Below are 17651 nucleotides of genomic sequence, written 5' to 3'. Positions count from 1 at the left end.
GGAGCGGCCGGCAGAGGGCGCGGCGCGGCGGCGCGGCGCGGGGCGGCGGGCGGGGCGCGGCCCAGCATGCAGCGCGGCGCCGTTTGAATGGCGCAGGCTCCGGGCGCTGCGCCCCGGCCCTAGGCTGCCGCGGCTCCTCCTCCGGCGCGGCCCGGCCCGGTACCATGAGCGGCGGGTGAGTGCCGGGCGCCGCCCGGGGACGGGGACGGGGCTGGCTACGGGCGGAGGTCCCTTCTCGGCCTGGAGTGGGAACGGAGGTGGGGAGGGGCCGCGGCGAGGCCCTGCGGGGAGCGGGGCTGCCCCTGCCCGGTTCCGCCGCGGGGTCCCTGGGGGCTCCGGGCCGCGGGTGCGGGTCGGCTCCGCGCTGTGCGGGAGGCCGGCGCCAGCCCGCGGTGGGAAGGAGAGGCAGGGAGAGGCAGGCAGGGGCGGCGGGGCTGCTGCCGGGAGCGGGGCGAGCTGGGCGTGAGGCCTGCCCGGGGAGCCGCGCCGCCTGGGCGTGACCTGCCTCCTTCCGTGGGGAGAGGGGAAGGGAAGATCCTTGGCTGCTTGAAGATCCTCTGCTAATTGCTCTGTTAAAAGGACTTCAGCTCCTCTACTGCCGTGCTGGGATAGCTTGGCGTGCTGTTGAATGTAAAGCTAACAAAGAAACCCTGGAGGGTGAAATCTGCCAGGGAGACGGAGCCTGTGAGGCAGTTCCGTAACTGTGTGTGTTCGTTCTCGTAACACGCCTTGCATGGGGGCCAGGCGAAGTCATTTCGCTCCAGAGCAGCTCTCTGCTCGGGATGGGAGTGCTGCCTGGCCCCTTCCCCTGTTTTTTTGCTCTTTCCATTATGTGCCTGCAGACAGGGAAGGACAAAAAAGTTACTTAGCCCTGCTCCATAGAATGAAAGCAGAACAGATGGCAGGTCGGTGGCTTTCTGGCCTTGCCCGGTGGAAACAATGAATTGTTCTAAAACTGTTTTACTTTATTATTCCTGCATACAATTTTGACTCAAATGTTTGTAGTATTATTTCATTGCATTCAAGCCACCATTGGTTCCAAATCCTGAACTTTATAGCTGAGAACATAATAATATTTTAAAGATACCTTAATAGCTTTATTTTTATAACAGTATATTCATTTACATTCCTGTGTATAGCATTACAGGAGCGTATGGATGTACTGTATCCATAAACTGTCAACAGCCGACGCTCACTAATAGCAGGATGTGTATTTTGGGGTAGCGCAAAAGTCATGCGCTCACCTGCTATGAAGTGCGGTCACAGGCGGCGTGGGGATGAGGGAGGTACCTGTGCCACCGTTAAGCTTGCAGGGGGAGGGCTTCTCCAATGCATCTTTCTTTGAATTTGGAGTTCTTGTTACGGATTTCTTGAAGCTGTTTGGGTTGAGCGGTGAGTAGGGAAAAAATCTTGCAGTATTTAAATTTTGAGTAGTTTCTTAAAGCTTATTCACAGTATTAATGGGGGAGCTCCAATGTGTTAGAACGTTATTTCCTATATAACAACTCTCAGATAGCGGTAGCGATAGAAATTTTCCAAGCTTTGTTTCCTGGGGCGTTAATAAATGAAAATCAACAGGTAAAAAAAATATTTTTGTTAGTGAAGGACTACTTTTCAACATTTTAGTACTTTTAAAAATTGTGTTACTTCGTGGCAGTTTAACATACTTGTAAATTTTACTTCCAGATGTAAACATTTTGTCCAAGAACTAAATAAGTTTGAGTTATCAGGCTGTGCGAGGAGCACTTAACCCTCACCTGGATTCATCCTCTGTAAACTTGACCGAACTCTGATGTGTGGTCACTTTCCGAGGTTCATTATGACTGCTTGGGCCAGCAGGCCCCATACAAATTCGATGTGTAAGTAATAAGAAACTGAGCTCAAGAAGTTAACTCGCTACTTTTGTAGTATTTGTCTTAACTCTAAATTTAATTCGTATTATTTTTGTCCACATGAAACTGTAAACTTGAAAAAAGGCCTAACAGGTATTGCTGGCTAAAATATGTGTCATGCTGACCTGTAGTGTTGCACAAAAACATGGTGTTAATGTTTTCCATCAAACCTTGAATTCCACTTTTTTTTAAGATAATTTAGTAAGTAACACCTAGTGAACTGCCAGGGCATAAATGTAAAAAAATAAAATTTAAAGAAAAAAAAGCTATTCCATATTCAAATGATGTAGAAACCATCTAAAATTGAAACAGATGGAGTCTGTAACATTTGTCAGTCAGACTTAAAGGAAATCATGCCAAGGTAACAATATCTTCTGCATTTTAAGATTGTGCTAACTTATTTTTCTAGATGAATTACCCTTTTGGAAGTAAATCTGGAAAAAACATTCTTGGAGATTTTTCATAAGCTTTTTAAATATGACAATGATGAGTAAAATTAGTTGTCCTTTACTGGTTCCCTGATGTATGCCAGTTTTGAATGCCTTCAAAGCATGAACTCCCCTCCTTGGGGAGTAACAATTAATTAACTTTTTCAGCTGCATTGAATAAAGATCAATGTTGTCATCCTTGAGAATGTGCACTTGGTATAATGTGGGGGTGGAGGAGAATCACAAGAACATCTGTGATGGCTTATATATATATGGAATGCTACAGGAAAAAGAAACAAGAATTTGGGCAAAGAGTAGAACAGAAGGAATGTTTCTTTTAAAGGGTATTGCAGATGACTTAAATATAACTATTTTACATTTACTTTGCTGTCATGCAAAGTACTTGAGTCTGTTCTGTAAGAAATTAATGTTATGTTAATACATAGGAAGATTACATAACATGTGAAGAAAAGTTTGTCCCTTTCTGGGGGCCATGCCCAAAACACAGGACGATGGGAGGGAGTGGCAGCATTTGTTAATACTTGCCTTTGACAGTTACGTGCTTTAAAGCCATTTAGTGCTGTCTTTGAAAGCCATTCAGTGTTCTTTCTTTGCCCGCCTCTGGTATAACTTTAAAGGTGTATTGCATCTGGGAGAGATCAGTGTTTGTTTTTTTTTTTAATAATAGTATTAGAGTTATCAGGAAAACTTTGTCAAGGTAATATCTGTGACTGCGTATGAATAATCTGATTTACCAGGATATATGGTTGCTGTTACTTCAGCCTTTCTGTTTCCTGAAAAATGAGGAGAGTGAAAGAGAGATAAGGAAGGGTGACTTCTCTAAGCAGATTTCAACCTATGTAAGGGAGAAAATTGGAGTACATTAAACTTGTGCATCTCTTGCTCAGATTTGCAGTCTGTCACAATTTACAACAAGGTTTAAGATTGCCTGACAAAGGGCTAAGACTGAGCTCAGAAGACTTTTGCTCTATCCTTAGTTTATTTTTAAAATTATATAAAGCAAAGGAGTCTCATTGGCTGTAATGAGATGATAAAGGACTGTTTGAAACAAATTCTGCTAGCTGTTTTCATCATAAGGGAATCATCAAATTTGTGACGTTAAGGTATAAGCTATTTGATCTGGTATAAAATGATAGCTAGTGCCAGTTTAAAAACTCTCCACGTATATCTCATAGCAGTGGGTGGTAGTGTCTAACTATTCCTAGAGAATATCTCTTATCAGATAAGAAATTCAGGTTCTGCAGAGACCTGTAAAGTACCTTTCATTCTCTAGGACATATGTTTTTAATTGCTGAACAATGAGCATTTTGTTGCGTGTTTCTAAACCTTTGGAAGCAGGCTTCTTGACATGGACTAAGTTCATTATAGCAGTATTAGGTTTGAACAAACCAGATTCTTCTGTTTGTTTCCTGCTCTTGGCTACCTAGATTGTTTCTGCATTTAATCATTTTCAGTGTATTTTTTGACTTTGCAGACTGCCCTGAGACCTATGTAAACATCTAGGTTCACAACATCCTATGGCAACTTCAACTTTATTATATGCACAAAGAGCCACCTTTTTTTGTTCATTTTGAATCAAAGAGTCTATATTCGGCTAGCTTATTTAACCCCTTTAATTCCTATATTGGGCAAGGTGGAGAACTATCTCTATGCAGCTTTTCCAAGCTATTCATTGTATAGCCCTTTATTTCCCCTCTTTGCTATAAGTAACCTCCTTTCCAGACTGAAAAGCCTTGGTCTATTCAGTTTCTCGTTGTATGGAAAGTATTCCATATTGTTTTTTAATCACATTTAAGTCCTTTTTTTATTTTCATCACAAGTTATTTGAGATGAGGTATTTTGTTTCTTTTTGTTTTGAGGGGAAGGAGACTAAACCTGCACTCCATATTTGAAATACGGGCACAAATTAGTTCTACACGCTGTCACAACAGTGCTGTCTTCTTTTTTTCCTATTTATTGATCCATATGGAGTACTGAGCAATCCAAATGATCTAAAGTAAATTGTTATATTACGATATTATTGTGGGTGGTGGTTATTAGCTTGGAGCGTGTAATTGTGTATGAACCCAGAATTTCCTCATGCCTGCAGACATGCGTGCTTTCTTCTACATTCATCTATAATCATTGCTTCTGGTTATTGTTCATCACAGTCCTTTAATTCTTTAGTTAGTCTTCATCTTTAGAGTCTGGTGTAACTTAAATTAAGACTGACCATATCATCCCCTTTGTGATGCAATTTATGAACATATCGAACAGCATTAAACAGCACAGTTGTCTTTCTGTGGGATTCCAGTTATGATCTTCACTATAGGAACTGCTTAGACCATTTTCTTAGCTATTTCTTCGTGCAAAAACTTTCCCTCATATCACTTGGTTGCTTAGCTTCCTTGAAAGACTTAAATGAGTAAGTAACTTCTGGAAGCTTTTCAGAAACTCGGGTGCAATCTGTCATTTAGATCTCCTTTATCCATATTTGTACAACTTCACAATCTCAGAGAATTCCATTAATTTTTCAAGGCAAGACGTGCCTTCGGCAGCCAGGTTGACTTTCCCAATATATTATTTGTATCTACTAATTCTATTCTTAATTGCATTGTTTGCCAATTTGCACAACAGGGATGTCAGTCTGGATCTTCCTTGGGGCCATCTTTAAATACTGACTGTTTTCCACCTGCAATTTCTGTAGGTGTGCTGGCAGCTCTTAAGGAAGAGGTTCTGTACCTTGGTTAATAACATGGCAATTTCTTACTGAGTTCTTACAACTTTTGGATGAGTACCGTCTAGTTTTGGGGAGATTACAGTGTTTGTTTTGCTTATGCTTACTGCTGTTTCTGCATCTTTAGAGACCCTCACAAAAAATGTTAAACTATGGAAACCTCTCAAAATGGTAGGACACTGAGCACAAAGGTAAGGGATTTGCTTCACTTCACCAGGTTCTCTTTTATATAAGATAATCTGTTGGCCTTTTGGAGTCTCTGTTCCTGGCCTCTGAAGAAAGAATTGATAGTTTTCTTTTCCTGCTTCAGCTGGGAAGCTAGAGGGCATTATGTTCTTACATCAAATTTGTCAGTGTGTAATCCTCTTTACTTTCCTCTTTTGGGCACATTCATATGTACGAAAATTTCTTCTTTCCAGTTCAGGTATTTTGACTCTAAAAAGCTTAAGAAAATTACACAAATATTGAACCTGATATACTGATTTCTTGTGTGTTTTTTTTTTTTTTTTCAAATTTACTTGCTAGATGTTTCTTTCTTCCCTTACATTATTATTCACTCTTAAGTGAAATGTATTCCAGTTTAACAGTGCTGTTTTATACATAAGGAATCAGATTCTTGCTCACTGCTTTGCATGAAGGATGAGGGTAGTTTGACTTCTTACTTGCCTGTTTAATAAATAATCTCAATGTTGTGCACAAAGGGCTGTAAGCTGTCATTGTGTCACAGGGACAGTACGAGAAACGGTTCTCTGGGAACCAAGGTTATGGAACTTGCAGCATCTGACAGGTTGATTCTATGGGATTTAGCTCTGGTTGGTGCAAGTTGTCCTGCAACAAAAGTGTCGAGTTAATGAACTAGACTTACCTAACCTGGTATCTGTAGAAGTATGGACAGCCAACTGTTAAATGTCTTGCCTAAATAATGCTGGGGCTTGCCAAAGTTGTTAGTTTGAAGGCTGTGTTTCTTTCTTATAGGGTAAGGATTTCCGTCAGTGTATCTTCTCTCTTTTTTGAGAGAGATCAAATGAGATTCTTGGATATTGATCTTGTTCTGAAGAAAACGGTGTCAAAGAAAATAATTTTAATATTTTGCTAAGCTTACACAGTATCCTATGATGTAATTTTGTGAAGATGCACACCACCTACTTTGTTTTGAACCTGCCACCTCTTTGTTTTATTTGATGGCTTTTGGCTACAGCATTGAAAGATCTTCTCTGACTAAGCAGCTGTTTGCTATCTTTTTCAGTGCTCAGTGAAGCTCTTAATATGGGATAAATCTACTAAATGGGAGAGAAGGGGTAGATCTGTTGGTATTAAGGGTGGGGGGGAGAAATTGAGGTGCTAATGTTGGGACCAGAGCTTTGCCGTTTAAGGGTGGAAAAAATTAGAGTAAGCGTAGTTTGTGAAGCCAATCTCAAACAAAGGGTTTTCTGTATCCCTTAGTTGTACATACTTGTTTTGGATTTTGTTGGTCTGTCTCAATACTGTGCTTGGTTCTTATAGAAATCTTTGCATATTTCAGAACAAGTACTTCGGACACTTTCTTACTGGTTAATTGTGGTACAAAGACTTTACTACAAGCAGTAGTCAGGTTATATGCTGAGGAAAAGTTGGGGGGAAATTGCCAACAAGTTAAGGAGAGATCTTTCACTTCATTTTTTAATGTTTTTAAACCTTTTGTTATTCTGGTGAATCTTATTCCTGAAAAACAAAGATTTTTATTTAGTTATCTTTTTTCACTTTGACCTACTATTTTTCTTCAGGTGGTAGATGAAGTAGATTAGCAGGAAGGTGTCTCAAATAATTTGTCTTACTCTTTGCTTTAATTCTTTCTTGTCTGTGTGGCACCTCACAGTGCAGGTATGAGCTGGTCTGGAAACAGCTGGTCTGTTTCTTGGGCATGGAGGAGAGGGGAGTTGCTTCCTTTTTGAGGAAAACTAAGTGAGAATTTTGGAGTGATTATCAGCATGTTAATAATTATAAAGGCCTCCAGCTAACATTTGCTAAACAGTAATGTCTTTGTTTATTTCTATTATGGTATATCTTGCAAATAGTTGAACTGTTTTAACTGGTTTTGCTAGCTGCATTTGAAGAAAGTTTCACAAAATATGACTAAAGATGATCTTTCCCTTGAAAATAGGGATTTGAGAGATTATGGCCTCTGAAGCCCACAATGTTAGAAAACAGAAAGTATTGCATATCGAAGGTTGTCTCGTTGATCTCCCCAGAAAAAGAATTTCTTCTTCCACTAGAAAGATCATGAAGGAGGTAAGGTTTTTATCATGTCCTCTGTTGAAACGGAAGTAAATGTTCAAATAGAAGTCCATAGCTCTGAGCAGTCTAAAACTGGAAATGTAGTGCTCCTGTTCCAAGTTTGCATGCGCAGTAGAACTTGAGCTTGAACATCGATTATGTTATGAAAAATATGCATTTTAACACATGCAGTGATTGCACAGATACGTATCATTGTCTGTATGAGGAGTAGGTACTGATGTTGTTCTGCTCATGCCTTCTTTTCCACAATCTAGCCAGTAACTGTTTCAGAGGAGGAATTCTATTATCAAAGTGTTCTCTTGCTAAAAGCTTACATGGCAAAAGAGACAGATGGGGTAGGTGAAATCACTGTATTGAAGTGGACCTGCCATTCTGTTGTTATATGGCTCCATCTACCACATTGTCTAATAACACAGGTACTTTTACTGGATTTTTTGCAAGCCACAACACTTTCTCATAACTTCTTACCTTTGTTACTTGCTGAAGAAATCTGCTAATGCAGGCTGATGGAGTACAGAGGAAGTAGTAGGGAGGTAAGTTTACTGTTAGATCACTTGAAACAGTGATAAAGATGCCAGTATCGTCTGTGGATGTATTGAGACAATGTACTGAAATCCACATGGTTTTATCATTTACCAAGGCAGTCATTGTTTTGGCAGTGTTTTGCAATTGTGCACAACTTAAATGTCATCAGCGGTACACATTTTCAAGTTTAAATGCTTGCGGTTTGTAATTGTAGTACCTGTTTATATGAAAATACTTTAACATCTTAATGTTTTTCAATTAGTACACAAATTGTTTTTTTTTAATTGGACCAGAATGTCACAATTCAACTCATCTTCAATGTTTTAAAGCTTCATTTAATGAAGATTACTGTAAAGAAAAAAACCTTTAGAAATTCATCTTTGAATTGTTGCTTAATTTTCAAAGGTTTTGTGAATACCTATGGCACAACCTTGAATGAATTGTGTTATTCATTTAGGATATTTCTATCCTACACAGCCTAATTGTTATCAGGGTGCTTATCTGTTTTATATGAACGAATTCAGGATAATCAAGATGGTGCTGTCTACGTTGGTCTTGATTTTTGTTGTGCTTTGGAGGAGGAGTGTTCTTCTGCTGTTATCTTTCCTAGCATCTGCCAGCCTATATTATTGGCACTATACATTTAAGTGTGTATGAGAGATGGGAAATGCAGTTTTGACATCAAATTTCAGAAGGCTTTTTACATTAGGCACAGTTTTTAGTTTGCTTGTAAGTAAAGAATCTATCTCTGATGTCACAATCCTACCTCGTGCCAGAGATTCCACAAGCCTGTCAGTAACTGTGATGTTCCAAGGACAGCTGTGGCAGAGCTAGTCCATCTATATGTAACTGTGAAATACTTGACAGCTACAGGAATGCTAATATAGCTGTGCTTCAGTTGCAGAATAGGAGGAGTGAGTGGGAGGGGATCTGTGGTAAACTTAGTCCAGTTCGTGATAAACCAGGACTCTTTCTTTACATGAACTGTGGAATTTTTTTGTCTCTTTAGTAATAGTTTGTTCTTCCCTATTCGCTTTCTCACAGGGTAAGAAATCTCCAAAACAGCTGGCTTCATACACAAACAGGTAGGAGGGCCTTGCTGTATAAGAGTCTGAGTTTCAGGAGAGAGGGAGGAAGAACCAGTTTAAATTCATTGCAACACCCAGTCAGACACAATGGAAGATCTTAATTTTACTCACTGTACTTGTTTTTTTGTGTCTACTTCCATAACAATGAGTCCTTTCCATTTAAAAAAGCAGGAAAACAATATTGGAGGTAGCTCTCATTTCTGATAAAATAAATGTCATGAAGTTATATACTGAGGGTAAAACAATAACCTGCAAGTTTACTGTTGAATTCATAATGATATATTTTAACTTAAAGCGTTGAATTAAGTTTAGAGTGCCCTTTACTAAAATACTGCTTTATTTTTGTAGAATAACAGTTGGAAAAACAGTGACCAGTCCCCTGTCTCTCTTCAAAGTAGTATATTGTAAAAGAAAAGTTTGTTGTTATACTCCAAAGCCTTGTTATAAAAAGAAACAGTTCCCTAAATCAAGGGGCTGTGACATGGCAAATAAAGAAAATGAACTGGCTTGTGCAGGGAATCTGCCAGCAAAACTGCACGACAGTCGTACACACTTGCTGAATTCTAGTGACTCTGGCTCATCTCAAACAGAAGGCCCCTCATCCAAATATAGTGGATTTTTTTCAGAGGTAAGTTGAATTTGTGGTGGTTTCAGTGTAGTTAGCTGTGGAAGATTTTGAATAGATTAAGTTTTTTAACATACAAACTAGCTCAGGGCTTGTGATTTGCAGCCTTTATTAGTCTGTTTACTGTGATTCAGTTGCCAACAGTAGTTGTTCTGCCACTTTGTCAGCCTGGGAATTTAGATCTGACAGCATAGTCTGGATTAAAATTATACCAGCACCAAAGGAAAAATTCTCTTTTGACCGGGTTAGGTTTCATGGTTGGTATAATGCATTGCCAGGTACATGTTTATGGAAGCATGAAAGTGTTGATGTATGGATGGGGATAACCTGGTGAGGTAGGATGGGACCACTTCCAATAGCAGTGTCGGCTTGATGTACATGAAAGTAATTTAAGTTATTGTATAAGAGTGTTCATTCATGGTGAGATTACTGAAGCAAGCTCCATAAATGCTTTCAGAGTTTGTGAAACTGGCCAGAAGGTCAAATTCTGAAATGAAATAATGTGTTTTGTGACAGGGCTGCCACCAGCTCCCCCAAGTCCTTTTCTGCGAGGCTGTGCTCAATCCACTCGTCACCTGGCCTGTATTCCTGTTTGGGTTTGCCCCAACATAGATGCAGGACCTTGCACTTGGCCTTGTTGAACTTAATGAGGTTTGCACGGGCCCACCTCTTAAGCTTGTGAGGGTCTCTCTGGATGGCATCCCTTCCCTCCAGTGTGTAGACAGCACCATGCGGCTTGGTGTTATCGACAGACTTGCTGAGGGTGCTCTCACTTTCACTGTCCATGCCACTGACAAAGATGTTAAATAGTGCTGGTCCCAGTACTGACCCCTGAGAAACAGCACTTTTTATTGGTTTCCACCCAGACATTGACTGAAACTCTTTGAATGTGATCATCCAGCCAGTCCTTAAGCACTGAGTGGTACACCTGTAAAATATGTCTCTCAACTTCAGAGAAAGGTGGTTGACAAATGAAAACAGAGGCAAGATTCTTTTGAGAAATGTTAAGAACCAGAGCACTGGCCATAGATGACTGTTTAACTGGATTTGAGAGATGTGGGTGGCAGTGCAGTGTTCATTCCAATCCAAGATATAATTTAATAAGGTATTTAAACTTCAGTTTGAGAACAAGCATTTTCAGAAGTGAACCTTTGGTAATTACATTTATTGTTCCAAACTAAATTGATAAAGTTCTCAAAATTAATAGTCAGGTAAGTAGACGCTTCCCAAAGTTGGTGAGAGCTATAGGTTTATACTTGAGTGCTCTTTGTAACTGTTAGATACCTCTCTTTAGGTGTTTACAGACCTTATTCTTGCAGCTTTTGAGTAAAGTAGTCTTAATCTATGCTCCCTTCTAAGCGAAACTTTCATTTTAAGACCATTGTTAAGTAGATTTCTAAAACCACTCATACAGGTAGAAAAGTATATTTTCACATACTACGTTACCATATTAGAGCAGCTTATTGTGTCGTTACTGGCATTTAACTTGCAGTAAACTTCTGTGTTCTTAAAAACATACAGGTTTCTCAGGACCATGAAACTATGGCTCAAGTTCTTTTCAGCAGGAATCTGAGGCTGAATGTAGCTTTAACCTTTTGGAGAAGGAGAAGTATAAGTGAACTGGTAGCCTACCTAGTGAGGTAAATTGAGAATCTCTTACTTTATATTCTTAAAGCAGTAGCTGTCCCAAACATGTTTCAGTTTTTTAGGGTTTCCTTAAATCTTGTAACTTTGCTATAATTATGTGTTAAATCATAATGGAAACGTAAGTTGAATTATGTTCTACTAGTAACACTTGTTTATCCTCAATGTTCCTAGGATACAGGATCTTGGAGTAGTAGTAGACTGCCTTCCCGTGCTTACGAACAGGTACAAACAAAAGTGGGGGTTGAGAATCTACTGTATCTTCACTGAAGTTCTGGCACTTCTGAAACATCTTGTTTTTTAAGTTTACAGGAAGAAAAACCATATATTTCAATTGGCTGCTGTGTAGATCTTTTGCCTTTAGTGAAATCACTACTTAAAAGCAAATACGAGGAGTAAGTATCAGTTTCAGATACTTTTTAAATATTATTCTTTCCTGGACATTCAGTTCTCTTGCATTTAAAGGTGTTTAGTCCCTGGACTTTTCTTCCCTCACCCCAGCCCTGCCTTCTTTGGGAAGCACCTACTTAAAGAAGGTTGCTGGGAACCGTCATTTCTCCTTTAAAATATTCAGTGGTGCAAAAACTCTGATGCAAGGTTAAGGATAAGGGTGAACTAGCTTTGCCCTCATGAAGATTTATTCATCTTAAATAGTAAAGCAGAATGGCACTGAGGTTTTAGCATGTTCTATAATACAAAATCCTGAAAGCTTTAAGGCAAAAAATCCAAAGCATCTCTGCTTCTTACAAGAGCTTCTGTTTACTACTTTGAAAATGAAAACGTAGGCAGGTGTGTAAAACTGAGAATTAATCTAGATTTTTCTTCCAGAATAGAAAATGTGTTGCTTTCCTATTTGTATTAATGCATTATCTGAACTGTGGGTATTTAAATTGTGTAATACATGTTCTTACAGATATGTGATAGTTGGTTTAAACTGGCTTCAGGCTGTCATTAAAAGATGGTGGTCAGAACTATCTTCACATGCAGAGAGGGCAGATGATAGGTGAGTATAGTATTTGAAAATATTTAAATATTTCTGCAGCTTGTTCATATCAATTTGTACTGAGGTGTATTCCTACTAATCAAACTTATCTACAGAAAATGATACTCCTAAGTATTATCAAGTAAAAGCTTAAAAGCACTTAAAGTTAGTTCTTCAGTTCTCAAGCCACAGATGGTGTTTGGAAACTTACTTTAAGGGTTGTCCTGTTTTTGTTTTTTTAATTTTTAACTGGTGTTCTAACAAATATGGAATAATCATATCATGAGTAATATAAATGCTATAGAAATAAAAAAAATGATCCAGCTTTGTGGCAATGTTAAGTCTATATACATGTACATATGTATACATATATATATGTATATTATATGTACAATCAAGTCTGCTGAAGCATATGTTTTACAAACTGTTATCTGTTATTTTTCAGAAATATTCATATTTTAAAAGAACTGTTAAGTGGATTATGGGAACAAGAGAATCATCTTACTCTGGTTCCAGGATATACTGGTAATATAGCTAAGGTAATCCAGTTCCAGTTGTGTTTAGTAATCAATATAGTTACATCATTTGCAGTATTCCTCTCTTTGGATGTTATTTACTTTAAACTATTGAAGGACAGAAATAGACTTACTGCTAGAATATTTTTCACTAATGCTCAAGTATATTGCCCAGTTTTTGCGGAAATCCGGAGTGAATGCCCCATGATGATAATTGTGTGGTTTAGAATGCTAACAGTGATTTTTTTATCACTTTTTTCCTTTATAGAGAAACTATCTCCTTAATAAAATGGTTAATAGTAGTAAGATTTTGAAATAGTGTAGAAAATAGTTCAGATGAGTAGGTAGACTGTGGAAGGACAGATGTTTTCTCTAAAATCTGCTGTACCAATTGTGTAAGGGTGATGCAACATAGAGAATCTGAGCCCAGCAGTGTTTGCATTTGTGTGTCAGGTAGCTGGGGCAAGTGACAACGTGCTAAATTCTAAAGTTTTTGCTGGCCTAGTGCTTAGAAAATGGTGACTTTGTGGGGAGCAGAAGAGTGGCTCCATCTGAAGTGAACCCCCTTCTGCCTGTTTTCATCACACTGTGCTTAATGCTGTGCTTTAATGCTGTGCTTAAGGGTGTCTGATAAATGCATGACCTGCTGGTCATGGCACTCATCTGTCTAAAGATAGCTTTCTGAGGCTGGGCACTAAAGGTTACACTGAGTGAGGAAACCTCCATCTCCCTGGCATGACCTAATAAAGGTATGGAATGAGCCAGGACATAAAGCAGCCATGGGAGCTCGGATTAGAGTAAACTTGAAAATAACATAGAGATTGCCTGCTTTGCTGTATCTGCAGGAGCTTTGTGGAATCTACAGTTCCACTGGTATAGAATTTGTTACTTGATTTTATCAAGCAAATAAGTTATTTCTTGTCCTGGGACTACTGTGCCTCTGTGACCTGTAATTTTGACACCTCTACAAGGATAGTTGCAAACTCCTTGCAGAGTTGCAGATGTAATGCAGAAGAAAAGAGTTCTAACTCACAATTGGTAGAGCAATTAGAGTTTTTATTATAGATTGCCCCGTTCATCTGGTAGGTCAACATAGTTACAGCAAGTACCAGTTTGTTTCTCTAAGATTCAGGTACCCTTCCTGTTCATTTACCTGCTCTTCAAGGTATACCAGGATAGAATGTGACCAAGGCCACCTACCTGAACAAGTAGGGAGCAAAAAGAATAGTAGAAGAATGTTGGAGGAGGGGGTGAGGGGAAGATGTAACACTTAATAAACACAGTTTGTATACATATATAAACACAGTTCGTACACACAATCTCAGTAAATGATTATGGCTTTCTTTCCTGCAATTGGTATGCATGCAGAGAGCAGAAGAAAAATTAAGTTGATGGCTTTGGAAACTAATTCCACTGTGCTTGTAGGCTTTTTAGCATAAAGGAGTGTTCTTAAAAGCATGAATTAAAAATAATCCTGAATTTGTGGATAACCAGTTCTGAAATTTGGCTTAAACATAATTTTATTGTAACATAATTTTATTGTATTATGGTCATAGAACCATAGAATATCCCAAATTGGAAGGGACCCATAAGGATCATCAAGTCCAAGTCCTGGCACCAGACAGGTCTACCCAAGCATTCAGACCATGTGACTAAGTGCACAGTCCAAATGCTTCTTAAATTCAGACAGGCTTGGTGTAGTGACTACTTCACTGGGGAGCCTGTTCTAGTGTGCGACCACCCTCTTGGTGAAGAACCTCTTCCTGATGTCAAGATGGTCCTGATTGATAGCCCAGCTTCAAACATACAGTTGATGTTACAGCCTTCAGCAATGTGACAAACACTCTTTTTTTTTTTCTTCTAGGATGTAAATGCTTATTTATTACAACTACACTGACATGATTGAGAAATGGCGTGCTTATGTGGTGAAACAATCCCCTAAAATATCCCTGAAATACGTACTATTTCTGAAAGCCTTTTGAGAAATATTGGCGGAAGAGAACTGAACTGTCAAGCTGTTTAATGAAACCACTAACAAAATCCTAACAATCTACTTCACATTGAAGTGGAAAAATGTCTAGTAGGAGCAACTTTTACTTCAGTGAGGTGAAAGTGCACTATGAAAACTGTATGCCTTTGCTGCATTTGGGATTCGTTCAGTTACTAGGTATTCATTTAAATGCTACTGTTTTACTACAACGTCGCATAAAAAGTTGAATTACACCATCATGAAGACGAGACAGCAGAACCAGTTATAATGAACCAACAAGAGTAATCAGCATTAAGAGCTTTTAAGTGTTTTTCACAAGAACTCCAAAATGCACAACTATCTTCCATTTATGTTAAAGAAAACTTTGAAATATTGAATTTCTTCTGTTTTAATCAAAATTAAAGACTTTTTGTTTGCACTATTGAGAAACTATACAGCAAAGATGCCTTAATTACTAGTGTTTCAAAAAGCCAATGTGTTAAGTTGCAAATAGCTATTACGTTCAGATTGTGTTGAAAAACTACTACAAAAATCAGGGTTTCACATTGTGTAGTTGTTTATGAAACATTGCACATTGACAAAAATTCATGTATGAAATAATATAAATACCTGAAGTTAAGCTTGGATAAACAGTTATTACAAATGTGAGCAGAATGGTGAATTTGTCTAACAAATGTTTTTATATTGTATGTGGATTTCTAACACAGTAATCTTGTTCTGTATCATTTAAACTACATGCAAATAAGTAAATATATTAAATGTATCTTTTCTTTTCAAGTTCATAAAAATAATTTCTAGAACAATTTCTTCCACAGTACCTTTTATTGTAGTTATATCTATTGTTCGTAAAATGTTTACAGCCAGAAGAGGCCATGTTATTCAAGTTATACCCTTTATATATACTACCTCCTTTAAGAAATTGACAGAACCTTGCAAAATTCAACAATAACCAGGTTTACTCATGATAAATTCAAACTACTTTAAACTGAAAATAACAAACATTGAAAATACAACTATAAACTGTTCCTCTCCTATTGCCATCCTGTGCTATTTTAATTTAAAAGCTAGAGATGAATAGCTCTGAGGGAGTTGTGTTTTTAGGCTTGCTACTGCTTTTTTTTGTGATGAGGAAGCATGCTTTTCTAATTAAATCATATGAAGTGCCAGCTGTTCACTTAATAATACACGTGCATCACCAAATTACTTTCTATGGGGAAACAAAGTGCTTAGGGTTATTTTCATGCCTAACATCAAGCATATGCACTTTTATTGAAGTGCTAGGCAGGAGAAAGACTTTTGACAGCCTCAAGTGGTTTTTACTCTACAGGTGAAACTGATGAGTTTTGAACTTAAGTAGTGGTCAACAGCTTTAGGTCTACTGTTGCTTCATTTTATAGTTTGTACGTAATTTACATGTCATTATTGCTAACTTCTGAAGGCCAATTAGAAATCTGTCATCAGAACTTGGTACTTTTTGGTTATTTGAATATTCTTTAAATAACCAAAGGTTCTATGCTTTCCAGGGCAGTCAGCTACAGGGAAGAATATTTGGGACATCCCAAAACTGATAATTTAGTGGGACACTCTCTTGAGATATGAGTAGCATGACTCTTTTTGCTAGAATTATACATTACTGAGAGGTATTTCACACTCCAAAGAGTTTGAGATAATACCTAATGCTTCTCAAAATATTTTTTCTGTAAAGTAAAAAAAATATAAAGGAATTACAATATGGTAATGGATAGTGGAACACTTAAATATAAAAGTAACAAGGGCTGATTTCAGAATTTGGGATGTAATGGCTGAAGCTCTTAGATTATTCCTCAATAAGCATACCATAAAGGTGGTGGAAACTTGGATTTTAATGTCTCGTAGTTTTTATAGGCAAGGTGAAGAAATTCATGGCCATGTCTTCCAGATAATACAATAAATAATTGCTGTAATAAAACGAAATATTCTACTATTCAAAAACTCTTGCTGAACTATAAATATGAACATATGGGCTGATACTGAATTCTGCATACAGCCATGGTTTCTACTTTTTCTAACTGTGGATGGTGCTTTTATTCTGATGGCAAGGTAAGATTGTCTTAAGAATCATTATTGATATTTATGTAATAAAAGAATGCATTATTTTTAACTGTCAAAAGTTGTATTTTGACAGCATCAATAATACAGTATTAAACATTAAGTTGTTAGTATTTGTGCCTTATTTAAAATGATTTTTTTACCGTTTTCAGGCAACTGCTAGACTATAAGAACACGATTCATTGATGTTGTTATCAACAGAACTCTGGCTACTGTCCATTACTGAGTGATTTTTGTCATGTTTTTAAGTAACTCATTTAGCTATTCAGGTTGAAATTCAGGTTCAGCTTGTATGCTCTTCAGTTCTCAACTAGCTACAAATCAGTTTTTCTGTAATAGAACGTATATGTATAATGTCTGCTCAAAGGTGATGTGAGTAAAAAAAAAAAAAAAAAAAAACCTTTGTAGTTCTGTGAAATCCATGTAGTTATCTCAGTGAATCCAAGAATGATTTTTAAGTTTACGCTCATGTGCCTATATGCTAATCTTTATTATTGTCTGCAGTAATACTTTGTGAAACTGCTTTTTCTAGGATGTGTGAAAGAACCAGGCAGAATCAATCCTTTATCCTGTTTGTTCTTGTGATACAGAGCACAAGGGTACTTGAGGATGAAAGATGCCACTGCAAAGCTGTTCTCAAAGCTGTTCTCCATGTTATACCACTTGATATGAAGTTAATGTCCTTGAAAAACAGTATGATGCTTTGGTATTCTCTAGGAGTACTAGAGGCTGTTCTGAAAGAGTTTTTACTTGGAGAATGATGTAGGATTTATCTTTAGAGTGCCTTTAATTTAAAAAATCATATATATTTACAAACACACTTAATGTAACCATTAATGCTGATAGATTGCTGAAGACTGGAT

General features: G+C 37.9%; 1 protein-coding gene across 3 annotated transcripts; it reads left to right on the top strand.

The window, feature by feature from the left end:
* Positions 1 to 59: 59 nt before the first annotated feature.
* Positions 60 to 17160, top strand: KATNBL1 (katanin regulatory subunit B1 like 1). Of its 3 annotated transcripts, XM_035328189.1 has the most exons (11): positions 102 to 175; positions 1687 to 1859; positions 7198 to 7325; positions 8901 to 8941; positions 9293 to 9572; positions 11091 to 11209; positions 11388 to 11438; positions 11519 to 11608; positions 12127 to 12216; positions 12641 to 12734; positions 14575 to 17160. In XM_035328189.1, exons 3-11 carry the CDS (start codon positions 7212 to 7214, stop codon positions 14605 to 14607), a joined length of 912 nt encoding a protein of 303 aa, XP_035184080.1. In that variant the 5' UTR covers positions 102 to 175; positions 1687 to 1859; positions 7198 to 7211; the 3' UTR covers positions 14608 to 17160. The 3 variants fall into 3 exon arrangements, with proteins under 3 accessions (XP_035184081.1, XP_035184080.1, XP_035184082.1); XM_035328190.1 differs by lacking the exon at positions 1687 to 1859 and having other exon boundaries at positions 60 to 175; XM_035328191.1 differs by lacking the exons at positions 102 to 175; positions 1687 to 1859 and adding an exon at positions 7818 to 7864 and having other exon boundaries at positions 7197 to 7325.
* The last annotated feature ends 491 nt before the right edge of the window (positions 17161 to 17651 follow it).

This window comes from Oxyura jamaicensis, chromosome 5, assembly GCF_011077185.1.
Source record: "Oxyura jamaicensis isolate SHBP4307 breed ruddy duck chromosome 5, BPBGC_Ojam_1.0, whole genome shotgun sequence".
Taxonomy (NCBI): domain Eukaryota; kingdom Metazoa; phylum Chordata; class Aves; order Anseriformes; family Anatidae; genus Oxyura; species Oxyura jamaicensis.
The sequence above is the reverse complement of the archived record's forward strand: the minus strand, read 5'-3'. Positions and strand labels throughout refer to the sequence as shown.